This window comes from Grammomys surdaster, unplaced genomic scaffold, assembly GCF_004785775.1.
Source record: "Grammomys surdaster isolate TR1022 unplaced genomic scaffold, NIH_TR_1.0 97, whole genome shotgun sequence".
Classification (NCBI taxonomy): domain Eukaryota; kingdom Metazoa; phylum Chordata; class Mammalia; order Rodentia; family Muridae; genus Grammomys; species Grammomys surdaster.
The window spans coordinates 18416484-18430371 of NW_021604576.1; the positions used below are offsets into that span (position 1 = coordinate 18416484).

The 13888-nt window shown below is 47.8% G+C and overlaps 1 protein-coding gene and 1 pseudogene across 2 annotated transcripts in view; both read left to right on the forward strand.

Annotated features, from left to right (window-relative positions):
• The first annotated feature begins 3537 nt into the window (after positions 1 to 3537).
• The window catches only part of Rragd (Ras related GTP binding D), a 35445-nt gene continuing 25094 nt past the window's right edge, over positions 3538 to 13888 (forward strand). Inside the window, exon 1 of one of the 2 annotated variants that reach the window (XM_028780310.1) lies at positions 3538 to 3776. In XM_028780310.1, the coding sequence (XP_028636143.1) occupies positions 3632 to 3776 (145 nt within the window). In that variant the 5' untranslated portion in view covers positions 3538 to 3631. The remainder of the gene's footprint in view (positions 3777 to 13888) is intronic. The other variant, XM_028780318.1, reaches the window with a different exon arrangement.
• LOC114631538 lies at positions 12610 to 13093 on the forward strand (annotated as a pseudogene).

Below are 13888 nucleotides of genomic sequence, written 5' to 3' on the forward strand. Positions count from 1 at the left end.
CAGTATAGCTCTGAGCCTTTTTTAGGAGGAGCTTTTAAGCATAAAAACCATGTCCTGGGTTGACATATTTCAGTTAACAAGAACAATTAGCCAGAAGCAGAACTACAGAAGCCGGAAAGTAAGGTTAGTGTTGGGTGAAAAGAAGAAATAAAAAAGAAAGGACATGACTGATCCTAGGTATGGTGAAGGAGAAGGCTTATTGTAGATGAAAGGAAGAGCATAGACAGAGGCAGGGACTTCTGGGAGAGTCCAGAGCAACCGTGATCCTGAGCCAGGCCATGTAGGAGGGGCAGGGAAAAGTCAGGAGACCAAGAGGTCAGGAAGGTGAAAGGTAAAAGATAAAACAGCCAGCATAAACAAAATGACTGGATTGTATAGGAAAGAGTCACTGGGGGAAGGGCAGCACAGCCCAGATCCTGGGCTAGAGAAGTTAGGGTAGGGGGCAGGGCATGACAGTGATACCCTGCAACAGGTAGGGGCCCCGGATTGCAGGAAGAACCTGGCAGCCAGGACATGCTTTGATATGTTAATAAGCACCTTGGTTAGCTGTTTGTCCAGGGGTTTGAGACCTAACAAGTGCAAGTTTGATGGATTAGGTCTTTTTGTCTTGGCAGGTGGTGCTGTCTACATGCTGAGGTCTACAGCCTGAATGGTACTTCCATCAGGGAGTCAGTGTTATGGTCTGAGGGCCCTGTTACAAAAAAGAAACTCTGTATCTAAAGGTTGGTTGTTGTGGTGCACATGTTTAGTCCTGGTGGATCTCTGATCTCTAGTTTGAGGACAGCCTGGTCTAGATAGCAAGTTAGGGCTATGTAGGTGAGACTCTGCTCCTGGTCCTTCCAAAATGTCACAAAAAGCAATCCCTAGCTCTCCTTCCTATCTGCTAGTCCTGGAATTCTTTTCTGCTTTAAAGCCATGACCGTGGTTTGGCCTAAGCCAAAGTCCCTAAAAGATTAGAGGTGCTCCCCAGATTGCTGTGAGATCTGTCTGTCTCCCTAGCAGATGACATGGTAGTTGGTCCTTTTTATTCTCAAGAATGACCCAATTCTCAGAAAAATCAGGGTGTTTTGATCTGTTGCTGGTGTTCCCCATAAAGGCTCTTTTCTTGGTGCTGGAGAGATGGCTCCTCGGTGGTTGAGAGCACTGACTGCTCTTTCACAGGACCTAAGCTCAGTTTCCAGCAGTTCCATGGTGTTAGAATCATCCATGACTCCAGTTCCAGAGGATTCGACACTTTCTTCTGGTCTACGTGGGAACTGCATTCAGGTGGTACACACACATACATGTAGGCAAAAACAATCACACACATCCAAATACATACTTACATACATACGTACATGCATGCATGCATACATAGTTGCTCTCTCCTTAAGGAAGTTAGAAAATCACCACACATTTTCATCTTTTCTCTGTGTGAGGCTGTTGGAATGTGAATTGTCCTCCCTGGAGACCCTGGGTTCACCAGTTCCTGCTCAGTAGTCAGGTCTGAATTTGAGCTGTTGCTAGGTAGCCCTCTCCTGGTGTCCTAAGGATCTCTCTGATGCTTGAAATAGGCCAGTTTAGTCTGTCCCCACAGACTAGCAAGCTAGCTTTGGGACAGCTGCAAGTCCTTACAACTACTCTGGGGAAATATCCCTTCCTCCCCAGGCAGCTTCCTGCAGAGATTCAAGGATTTCAAGCTGGCCTCAATCTCATTAAGTTGCTGGGGCCAGCACACGGGGTTTGACCCGGTGCTGGAGAGACAAATACTCTACCAACTGAGCCACAGAGCCCACTCTCTTCTCTATAGAAAGGAAAATCGCCGATGAGAAATGAGTTCTGCGTGCACCCGAGAGTCTTTGCTCATTTAATATTTCTATTAACTCTGCGGTAAACGTGTTCTCATGAGGTTCAGAAAGGGTCGCTTCCTGTAGAGAGAGTGTCTAGAGTCCTCTTTCTCTGTTCACCCTTTGGCTTCCACTTGGTTTCAGTCTTCCTTTGCGCACGGGTTTCTGGTTGTGTTGGACCAATGGCAGGCATTTCCAGGAGTCCGTACTGAGATAGGAAGTAGGAAAGCAGCCAGGGTACTCTGTTATCTGCTTGGCCAGAGGGTGGGGGTGTGGGGGTGTGGCGTGGGCGTGGCTTCAGCACCGGCTGCTACCTGTCTGAATGGAATAAGGCCTGTTTCTTGGCTGCCCTTCAGACCTGGCTCCCTTCCTTTCCTCCCACTAAATTTGGAGGTGGTGTGAGCTTCCCACCTGATAATCTTTGTCTCCACTCCCCATATTCTGCTTATACCTCTGCAAAAATGTTTCTTCGCTCAAAAGACATTTTCAGTTCACATCTTTGTATGTGACATACGAACGACCTTGACCGTGCAGACCGAGTTCTACTGCCTCTCCTTAGAGAAGCTAGGGCCTTTCCTGTTGAAAGCAGCCACCCAGTTAGAAGAAATCCAGGACATGAGTCATGGATGAGTAACCCTATTCCTACCCAGATTTTCCCGGGGACCCCCTAGGAAGCCCTGCCCCTGGCCGCGAGTGTCCAGGCTGAGCCTTTCTCTTCCACATCACCACCTGCTGAGCTACTGGCACCTGCAGGATCCGGATCACCTTGCTGGCCCGCAGTTTAACTGAGCGAAGCTCATGCACGTGACTCTCCCCCCTCCTTCTCTCCCTCTTCCTCCCCCCACCCTCGAAAAGGGTGGTTACACTGTGTCCTGTGGTGAGAAGCTGGCAAAGGAGGAAAGCACCTCCTCATCCCACATGGCTTCTATTCCAATCTGAGCACTGCCCCTCACCTCCCACAGAAGGCCTAAAACACGTGGGACTACACCAGTGAGACAATAGAAGTTGGGCATAAAAAGCCCCCGGGGCATTGTACACCTCAGGCTTTCCCGAAGGTTGCAAAGGAATCATTTAGTATAGCATGTTTATATATAAGTCACGAAGCATGTGATTTCTCCGGAAACATGTCTATGTAGAGCAGAGTTTGGAGTATTCTTGGTGGGAAGTCCTTTGAACTAAAAGGCACTTTTAGGAGGCAGCTGCTATGGAAACTACCCCACCACTGTGCATTTCTCCGAGCTCCGGGACTCCCTGGCAGGCTGGGGGTGGGGCCTGAGTACCGCACAGTTGAGGGGCAGCCCACTGGGCGGGGGTGGGGTGGGGTAGAAAGCTTGAAGCCGGCTGCACGAGACCGAAGGCAGGCTGCAGGGTCCGGCTGGTCCTCGGCAAGGGGCAGCCTCCGGGTCACCCTTGCAGAGACAGCGAGCAGAAGTCCCGGAGGGCGGTGGCCGGCGCGTCTGGACACCCGCACTCTAGGGGGAGAACGTGTGTGGCCCGGGCGGGAGCTTCGCCAAGCAAGCGGTGGCTGCGGCCGGCGAGCGCGCGCCCGGCGGTGCTGCGTGTGTGTGTGTGTGTGTGTGTGTGTGTGTGTGTGTGTGTGTGTGTGACAAGCGTCAGGTGACTCGGGTCACGCAGTCACTCCCTCGCGCTCCCGGGGAGAACTGCCGGGCTCCGGCTGGCTCCTCCGGCAGCAGCGGCGAGGAGGGGGCAGGGCTCTGCTGCCACCCCCTTGCTCACCAGGCGCGGCCCCGGGGCGCTGCGGGCCACTCGGCCCACGCGGGACCTCGGAGGCAAGCGTGGGCGTGATGAGCCAGGTGCTGGGCAAGCCGCAGCCGCAGGGCGAGGACGGCGGCGACGACGAGGAGGAGGATGAGCTGGTGGGGCTGGCGGGCTACGAGGATGGGCCCGAGTCCTCGGACGCCGAGCTGGACAGCGGGCCGGAGGAGGGAGGTGAGCCAGCCGGCCGTGCGCTCGCGGTCCCCGCCCGGGGCGCGGTGCGGGGCGATGCGGGGCGCGCGGGTCTCGGGGCGCCGCGGTGGGGGAGGGGTGCGGCCGGGCTGCAGACGGCGGCGGGAGGGCGGCGGGGAGCAGGGTCGGATGTCGAGCTAAAAGAGGCAGCTGGCGGCAGCGTGCCGGCTCGGTCGCCCACAGCTGCGCGTGTCATTCTTCCCCGCCGTGGCCGCGGAAGGGTCTGCGGCGTGGGACCCGGGCGCTGGGGCGGGGCCCGCGCTGCAGGTGGTATCCACGTTTCCCCGGAGACCGCGCGGTTCTCGGTCTCCAGACACCCTGAATGCATCTCATGGCGTACCCGGGAGTGGGCGCGGGGCGAGCAATCCTTGGCCACTGAAGCCAACTGTTTGTTGTTGCCGAAGGAGCTGAAGTTAGCCTTTCGGATGGGGGCTGCCTGCATTTCATTCCTGGGACACAAAGAAGTTGAATTTAGGATTCCAGAATGTTTTTCTTTTCTTTAAAAAAAAAAAATCTCTACAAACGCGGAAGGTCACTTTAAAAGGTCAATTGAATGGGGCTGTTAACATTCTCCGAGTAGGTTGTAAACATCCCAGAGAAAGGATTAATCTCTTTAATGTCTCACACTGAAGAAGCTGAGGAATGAAAGTACCCGTGACGGGAGTTTTAAGAACTTTTATTGAGAATCCATTGAACGGAACTTTAAATTCTCTCTACAAAGCCTTTCTCAGAATAAGACAGTTTTGATTTTGCATCTGGCAGGTACTTCAGTGAATCAGAAAGTTGAACTAAGACTTGAGCTTGGCCCAAGTCACCCCCTTTCCTGCCTTTTCTCCAGAGAGGACTGATACTGGCTTTCCAGTATTTAAACTTGGGTGTGCACCTCTTCGTTTCACTCATCCGCACTCCCCTCAGTTGGTCCCACTATGGATCGCTCAGCCACGGTTTTTTTTTTTTTGTTGTTGTTTGTTTTTTGTTTGTTTTGTTTTTTGAATTAAATTGCTCAGACACTTTACTATTATATAGCGTTTGTTAGACTCTTAACCGCTAGATCCTCCCAGAGAAGGGCTGAATGGGGAAGTATTGGCAAGGCATTTGAAAAGATAGGTGCACAGTAGTTCCCTACTGTGGTAGTTTAAAGAGAGAAAGAAAACCCCATTCAAGAGGGGAAAGCCAGTTACTTGATCCTATCCTGGGGCCAGAGAGTTTGCAGGGAAGGGGCAGAACCTGTTTATTTTCCTGTAGTCTTTTTTTATTGAAGAGCCTGGGGGCTCTTTTGAAATTTGATTTGGCAAAATTTGAAGTGAAAGTAAAGCCTTGCCGGAGGGGAAGAATTCCTGAAACAAAGGCTTTTCCAGAGCCCAGAATGGGAGGGAGGCTCCCAGGGCGGTTAATCTAAAGGCAAACCTGCCTGCAGCTATGCTTTGATGACTTCGGTAATATTCCAGCCCCATAGGGAGTTCTGGAATCCTGAGAATCCTGGAATCTTGCTATAAAAGGATACAGTGTAGTGTGGGAATCGTGTATGTTAATTTCTGCTCTGGCAAACACTGCAGAACTTGCTTTTGCTCTGCTTTCTGTTGTACACAGGTGGTCTGCTAGTTTCTCTGATCTTTTATCTTTTGAACACTTTCCCTTTTGGCCTCTGTTCTCTGGTTTAGGCCTTGAAGCAGAAACTATCAGAAAATCTGCCTTCCTCGGCCAGGCCAGCACTTCCTGCAACAATCTGCCAACTGAGTCCATTCCTAAGAACTGGGACTGGGAGTGGGGGCAGCAAGAATTTAGACTTCCTGCTCGGTGTCCTTCCGAAGGCTAGCTGGTTTTGTTTTAAGATTTATGTGCATTCGTGTGCGTGTTTGAGTGTGTGTTGCATGGATGTATGTGCCCAGAAGAGCCAGAAGAGGGTGTCAGATCTTCTGGAACTGGAGTTACAGGAGTTTATGAGCACCCAGCATAGGTCCTCAGGAAGAGCATCAAGGTCTTTAACTGCTGAACCATTCGTTTCTGTAGTACAAACTCCTGTTTACATTTTGGTAAAGTATGCATTTATCTGTTCTCAAGTGTAAGGGGTAGAGTGTGATGAACAGGGACTTCTTTAGTCTGAGAAAGGGTGGAGATGACAAGAGCAGCTCACTAGTGAGATCTTGTCCCCTCCCCCTCCTGACACGTGTAATTTAGTGTCTGTATTTAATGGAGGTCTGGAATTTTCCCCATTAGGTCAGTGACCTCTGGTGCTGCGAATCTGGGAGTGGGATAAGATCTGACAAGCATTTTGTCAGGTATTTGTTAAAGCAGTCTGTCAGGAGCTGTGCAATACTGAAGATGGAAGTGCAGGACCCACTGCCCCTCTCTGTGATGTGTGGAGGCCTATGGTCTCATTTTTTAACCTGAGCACATCCTATGAGTTGTACTATGAGGCTTGAAAATGTAGTATGGCTAAGGTGAGACTTAAATGTCTATCTCCTTTGGCTCCCACTCCATATTTTATTCATGAACTGCAGGGGTGTTTTCAAAGCAGCTTAGTATAAAGACTGACTCCACTTCTTACCCCATCTTTCATTGTAGTTAATGACAGTAAGGCCAAGTTCTCTGGTTCAAATGCTGCCCCAGATAAAACTCCAGAGGGGACAGTGGTTAAACTATTAAAAACAAAAAACAAGGGTCAGAGACAGGGCAGAGTGGGTAAAGTAATTGCTATGCAGGCATGAAGACCTGAATTCAGAGTCTCAGCATCCTTTGGGGGATGGGGGGGGGCCATGTGCTTGTAATCTCAGCCCTGTGGAGGGAAGACAAGAGGACTCCTGAGGCTTACTTACAACCAGCAGAGGCAAGTTGGCAAGCTCCAGGTTCAGACAGAACCCATAATTGTGCTATAAATTTGATTGATTATTTTAACTCTTTATTTTATGTATATGAGTACACTATCTGCATGTTCACCTGCAGGCCAGAAGAGGGCTTTGGAACTCATTACAGATGCTTATGTATGAGCCGCCATGCGCTTGCTGGGAATTGAACTCGGGATCTCTGGAAGAGCAGTCAGTGAGCCGTCTCTCCAGCCCATAATGATTCATTTTTTCATGTAGATAATGATAAATTTTTGACACCTAGACTTTCAATTTGCTAAAGCAAATTAACTGACAAGGAACAAAACAAAAAGACACCCCCATTGTCTGTTCCCCCATCGTTTAATCAGAGAGTAAAAGGTTTTCCTGAAGTGCTCAATTTTTAGGGGAAACTTGGAAGATAACTGCTCACCACAGTGTCCCCAAATCTGGTCTGTGTTTTCACGGTGGCCTGTGCCCCTTGAAATCTGAGGAAATGACAGTTTGGATTGTTACTAGAGTCACCACAGGGTGAACTTCTGGTCTGCTCTGAAGGATATACAGCTGCAGAATCCAGTAAGTCCCACCTGTTAGCCATTAATAAGCTGGGTGTGGTGATTCAAGCCTGTCGTCTTGGCGCTACAAAGACTGGGGCACAAGGAGCACCAGGTCAAGGCCTGAACTACACCCATTGCTGTACTTTTTTTTTTTTTATTAGGTATCGCTCCCGTTTTATTAGAACAGGAATAGGGTAGTGTAACACAGGGAAGCATAAGCAAGTGCTAGATAAGTGACGGTCTCTGGGCTTGAAAGAGCTTCTTGTCTTTCAAAGGTTTCTGTGCCTCTGTCCCAGGTGTCACTTTATTTTAGACTAATCACCCCATTCCCATGGCTGTGCAGGGCAGCTTGGCTTCCTAAGTCATCTATTTTGTTTCTACTTTTATTCGTTTTATTCGTGTGTGTGTGTGTGTGTGTCTGTCTGTCTGTCTGTTCTTTTTAATAAGTGCACTAGAGTTCACATGCCATTCCTGGACACCCTCAAGAGTCAGTCTCTGGCTGGGCGGTGGTGTTGCACGCCTTTAATCCCAGGACTTGGAGGCAGAGGCAGGCAGATTTCTGAGTTTGAGGCCAGCCTGGTCTACAGAGTGAGTTCCAGGACAGCCAGGGCTACACAGAGAAACCCTGTCTCGAAAAACCAAAAAAAAAAAAAAAGAGTCCCTGCCTTCTTCCTTATTTGAGGCAGCATGACTTGTTAGTGCTGGGCCTCCAGGGATTTCAGTGTCTTAGCTCCCCATCCAAACTCAGGGCCACAGCCAATTACCCCTTGAAAAATTAAAAAAAAAAAATCTGTCTCCTGTTAAACCTTACAAAGTTCTTTGTTGACAATGGCTCCCCCTAGTTTTGCTGAATCAGATGGACATTCCACTTCAGGATTAATGGTCTGGGAAGCTGGTCCAATTCTCTCCTTATAGATCTAAGAAGGATTGGCCCGTGTTTTCTCTGTGTAGAAGAGGTTTCTGAAAAGCAGCCTTGAGCTTAGAATTTTGCAAGCAGTTCCAAAAAGTTCCTAAGAACACTTCCTTCTTAAAGGGAAGCATTGGTAAAACAACACATTAGAGTCATAAGTGAACAATATATATATTAAATATTTATATATTCAATCATGCTTTTTTTTTTCAGTTCCCCACTACTATGAATTGAGAGAATTTTATATAAGATTTTGTTTCTGCATAGGATTTTTTTTTTATCTTAAATTTTTGAGTCAAGGTCTCACTATGTAATTCTAGTTAACTTGGAGCTTGCCACGTAGAACACCCTGGCCTCAAACTTAAGAGATCAGCCTCAAAGGAGTCACTGTCATGAGTCAGAGTTCATGCAGAGAACTTCCCTGTTTCCCCAGGGAGAACCCCTAGACCAGTAGTTCTCAACTTGTGACCGTGACCATTTTGGGGGCTGAAAGATCCTTTCACAGGGGTCAAATATTAGATATCCTGCATATCAGATATTTACATTATAATTCAGAACAGCAGCAAAATTACAGTTAGGAAATAGCAATGAAAATAAGTTTATAACCGGGCAGTGGTTAATCCCAGCACTTGGAAGACAGAGGCAGGTGGATTTCTGAGTCCGAGGCCAGCCTGGTCTACAGAGTTAGTTCCGGGACAGCCAGGACTACACAGAGAAACCCTGTCTCAAAAAAAAAAAAAAAAAGTTTATGGTTGGGGTCACCACAAGGTAAGGAACTGTATTAAAGGGTTGTAGTATCAGGAAGGTTGAGAACCACTGCCCTCCAGGAGCCAGGGCAGCACTGAGAAAGAGCTAGCTGTGTGAGGACGTGCACCCTGCCACTCTGCTCTCATTTCCTTCAGTTCTGGCTAATTGGTCATGGTTCTGAGCATTACCCACAGGTCAGCCCTGTGCTCGTGGCACAAATCCATCTTCTTTTTGCAAAGCTGCTTAGGTCTGGGCAGGGCTCTGCTGGCTACTGGATAATTTTGAAATGTTAAGGACTGATACTATCCCAACTAGTGACCCTCTCCTCTAATTGCCATCCCTTGACAGAGGCTAACAGAGTCTGCTAGGGTCTTCATCTGTCTGGCTCATCAGCTGGGCTGTGTGGTAATTTGGGCAGGATTAGAGCTAGGTAGCAGATGGGAAAATCTGCTGTGTTAAACTCTGACCCTGGTTAATTTTACCTGAACAGAGGGACTGAGCCACTTCACACCAGGTCCAAGGCCCAGTCAGACAGATATCGAGTTTATTTCCTTTCTTTTGTTTTTCTTTTTTTTTTCAGGTTTTATTTTTTTATGTGTGTGAGTGTTTTGCCTGCATGTATATAGGTACACTGAGTGTGTGCTGCTGCCCACAGAAATCTGAAGAAAGTGTTTGATACCCTGGAGCTAGAGTTACAGATGGCTGTGAGCAGCCCTGTGGTTGTTCAGAATTAAACCTGGTCTGTAAGAGCCATTATGTGCTCTTAACAGCTGAGCCCTAGACATGAATTTGTGTGTGTGTGTGTCTGTGTGTGTTCATATGTGAGTATGCATGTACATGTGTGTAGAGGCCAGAGGTCAACCATGAGTGTTATCCCTCAGGTGTCTTGTCTTTTGAGACAGGGTTTCTCACTTGGCTTGGAAATCACCAAACTGACTAGGCTAGGCTGGGCTATGAGCACCAGGGGTCTGTCTCCATCACCCTAGCCCTGGTGTTATAAATCATCATACCCCTCCCCACTTCTTTTTTAAGTATGAGACAACGTCTATGTACCCCTGGCTGTCCTGGAACTCTCTATGTAGACCAGGCTGGCCTCAAACTCACCTGTTTCTGCTTCCTGTGTCCTGGGATTAAAAGTGAACACCATCATACCCCACTCACACCCCACTACTTCATGGGGGTTACCATCTTTGAGTCACAACCTGGGCCCCACCCATCACCAATAAGCCAAATTAAAAGTGGGAGGCAGAAAAATGATGTATTCATTGTGGCCGTGGTGTGAAGAGGGACAAAGAGCTACCAAATCTGTCTTTTCTGAGTCCTGAAGTGTGAATAAAATCTAAATAAAGGTCCAAAGGTATGCATGTGTGTGCAGCTCCACACAGGGTTAGGATGACGGGAGACAGGCCCCACCCGCCATGGACCCATCTTTGTCTGGGCTTTGGTCTCATCCTATAAAGTGATCAGACAAGGTGTTAGAATGAGATTTCCTTGAGTAAAGTTCACCCTCTGGGTGGTACTCTTTTCCTCTCTCAGCATGAGAGTCCTGGGAAATTCCCTTTTTTGGGGAGTCCATTGTTTGAATAGAGTCTGATAACTAGAGTCACAAACACAAGTGTCTTTTTCTCTCTGCCAGGCCTGTTACAAGTTCTAAGGGTCAGATTTGGGTTCTCATGCATGCACTGCAAGCCCTGTCTCCCCAACCCCTCCAGCGGTGGGTGTCTGAGTCCTCCACTGACTCTTCCTTAGGTGTTGGAGTTCTGAAGGGAACTTCCTAAAGTGGGTGTAGCCATGTCAACGTCTTCTATTCTTATTGATCACCTCCTGGATGTTGGATTAAATGCTAAACTTCCCAGCTCTGAATTGGTGAGCTAGCCTGTATTGTCATAAACAGTTATCAACCTCAAGTGGTATATTCTGGAGCAACTATGATTGATTATGGCAAGGGAACATAGATTTTGGTCTCCCTGAATAGAATGTTCTAACATAGAAAAGTTTTATAATAACAGAACAAAGAGTTACAAATCAAGACATCTTAAAAGTACTTTGTCAGGGGCATCAGAGAGAAGGGTTTCATAAGGTGGGGGAACCTCGTATATCCCTCAGATGCTATGTGATGACATTCTTAGCTTTTGGATAGTAGGCGAAATTGATACATTCCAAAAGGTTTTTATTACCAGTCACAGAAGTGGGCAAGTAATGGCTGTGAAGGGCGCTAATGGTTCTCCAGGAGAAGATGTAATTAGGCTCTGGGCCAGAGGATTCAATTGCCCACTAGCACTTCAGCTCTAACCAGTTAGTCTTTGCAGACACAGCTTCTTTCTGGGGGTTCTAATCCACACCTGTTAGGGTTTTGTCAGCTAAACTATTCAGAGGTATTGATGGGAGGGCTGCTACATGCCTTAATGTATCCTGAGAGAGACAGACAGCTCACAAGGAAAGCAACAGGACAGATGTGCAAAGTAAGAGAATTGTGTAGTGAGGACTATTTAGAAGACCTAGGTTCTGACTAAGAAGTGATGGGGAATGGATTGGGTCAGAGGAGATGATGTAGCAGGACTGAGTAAGGAAAGTCTGGGGAAGCCTCTCAGGTAGAAAAGCGAGGCAAGACCCTGCGGGGTCCTTCCAGAGGGCCCGAGTGGGTGGAGGGCAGGAGAACCAGCTGTGGGTGAGAATAGTGTTTAGAGAGAGGAGGTAGCATCAGAGTCTCCTGGCTATGGTTTCCCTTGTCTTCAGGATGCACTCTGGCCTCCCATCTCTGTAACTTTCTCGGGTCTCCTCCTGGAACAACCTTTCTGTCCACGATTCCTCTGTCCTCCATATTTCCTCTTTATAGCTTTGACCTTTTAGTGTTGTTACTGTACACTGTCTCCAATCTCTGTACCCCTCTTGTTCATAGGGATAGGTCCCTCTTTGTATCTGTAGCCCTGCCACACACTAAGAGGCGTTCAGGGAGTGAAATAAGAGCAGTACCCTTGTACATGTTTCATCCCATGTTAGCAACAGCCTCCAAGGCTGTTTACCACTTTTTAGAGCCCTCTCTGGAGCTCCCTGTGTGTTCTTGTGTGCTAGCCTCTGGTATCGGACTGTACCTGCCAGCCTTCACCACTATCCTCAGCGGTCTCGTGCTCACCTACTGGGCATGCTCCGGAAATTTTGTTTTTGTAGAGATCCCTTCTCTAGGAGATTGGGGTGCTTGCCTTCTTCATGGGAGCTCTCTCTAGTGTTATGATGGAGTTGGGAAACTATTTGGGGGAACTCAGAGGTGCATATATGAACTCTGGACCCCCATATATAATATTCTGGTGCTCTTTCTACCATGCCATTCAGATCCTAGGGATTTCTTTTTTTTTTAAAGATTTATTTATTTATTTTATTATGAGTACACTGTAGCTGTCTTCGGACACACCAGAAGAGGGCATCCAATCTCACTATGGATGGTTGTGAGCCACCATGTGGTTGCTGGGATTTGAACTCAGGACCTCTGGAAGAGCAGTCAGTGCTCTTAACCACTGAGCCATCTCTCCAGCCCTCTTCCTAGGGATTTCTTAAGCAGATTTTGGAAAGGACAGAAGGGGTTGGTAGAGTACTTGCCTAGCAAGCAGGAAACCCTGGGTTCAATCCACAGCACCACATCATAAGCCTGGCATGACGGTGCAAGCTTGTAATACCAGCAGTTACGAGGTAGAAGCAGGAGGATCAGGGAGTTCAAGGTTATACTGTCTCAAAAAAAAAGCTTTTGCAGGCACCACTGTCCCCTGTTGACACTTGGCCAATCGATGTTCTTTGACAAAATGGATGATGGCAAGCCCCTGGGCCATATTTCCTCCAAACTATTTGTAGACAGAGTTCCAAAGACAGCACAAAACTGAGCACTGGAGAGAAAGGAGACTGGGATATAACGGTTCTTCCTTTCCCAGAATATTCCAGGATTCATATGCCAGGGTGGTGACATCACACGTCATAATGGCTCTGGTGGCATGCTCATCTACAGGGAGAAATTTGAGGATGAGAACTTCATTCTGAAGCATGTAGGACCCAGCATCTTGTTATTCATGGCAAATGCAGGACCCAACACAAATGGCTCCCAGTGTTTTGTCTGCACTGACAAGGCCAGTCAGCTGGATGGCAAGCACTGTCATAGGAAAGGTGAAAGAAGGCATGGCCATCATGGAAGCCATGGAGCATTTTGGGTCCAGGAATAAGACTAGCAAGAAGAAGATGACCATTACTGAGAGCGGAGGGCTTGAATTCTCTCTGTAGCGCAGGAGAGCACCGTCATACCATCTGCTTGCAATAACCCCATAACCTCTGCTCTCACTGAAGTTCTTTCGGTTCCATATTTGCCTCATTCCCCTCCATCCAAGTCTACCTGAATTGCACAGTTAAGTTTATGATTATGACTAAAACCTAAGTAACTGTGAAGAAGGAAGAGGGGAGGGCTATGAGGATTGTCTACAGTACCCATTTGATGAGAAAGAAACTGGTTCTTCAGCAATGGTATACTAGTTTATTTTTCAATGGTGGCTCACAGTATGTGATGGTTTGAATATGCTTGGCCTGGGAATGGCACTATTAGGAGATGTAGCCTTGTTGGAGGAAGTGTGTCACTGTAGGGGTGGCCTTTGAGACCCTTCTAGCTGCCTGGAATACAGTTGCCTCCTGGCTACCTTTGGATCAAGATGTAGAACTCTCAGCTCCTTCTCCAGCACCGTGCTGCCATTCTTCCTCCATGATGATAGTGGACGGAACCTCTGTAAGTCAGCCCTAATTAAATGTCATCCTTGTTCATGAGTTGCCTTAGTCATGGTATCTCTTTATAGCAATGGAAGCCCTAACCAAGACACAATAATAAAACATATTTATGTAAGCATTTATGTCAGCATGTACGTGTAAAGAGACCTGGATTTCACTAAGGAGTGTTTACTCTATGCATAACTCACTCTAATGTTTTCTGATTTTTTTCTTTTAAAAAGTGTATTTGCTATTTAGTACCAAGGCTTGCTCTTTCTTCTCTCTGTCCCTCCCTCCCTCCCTCCCTCCCTCCCCCCTCCCTCC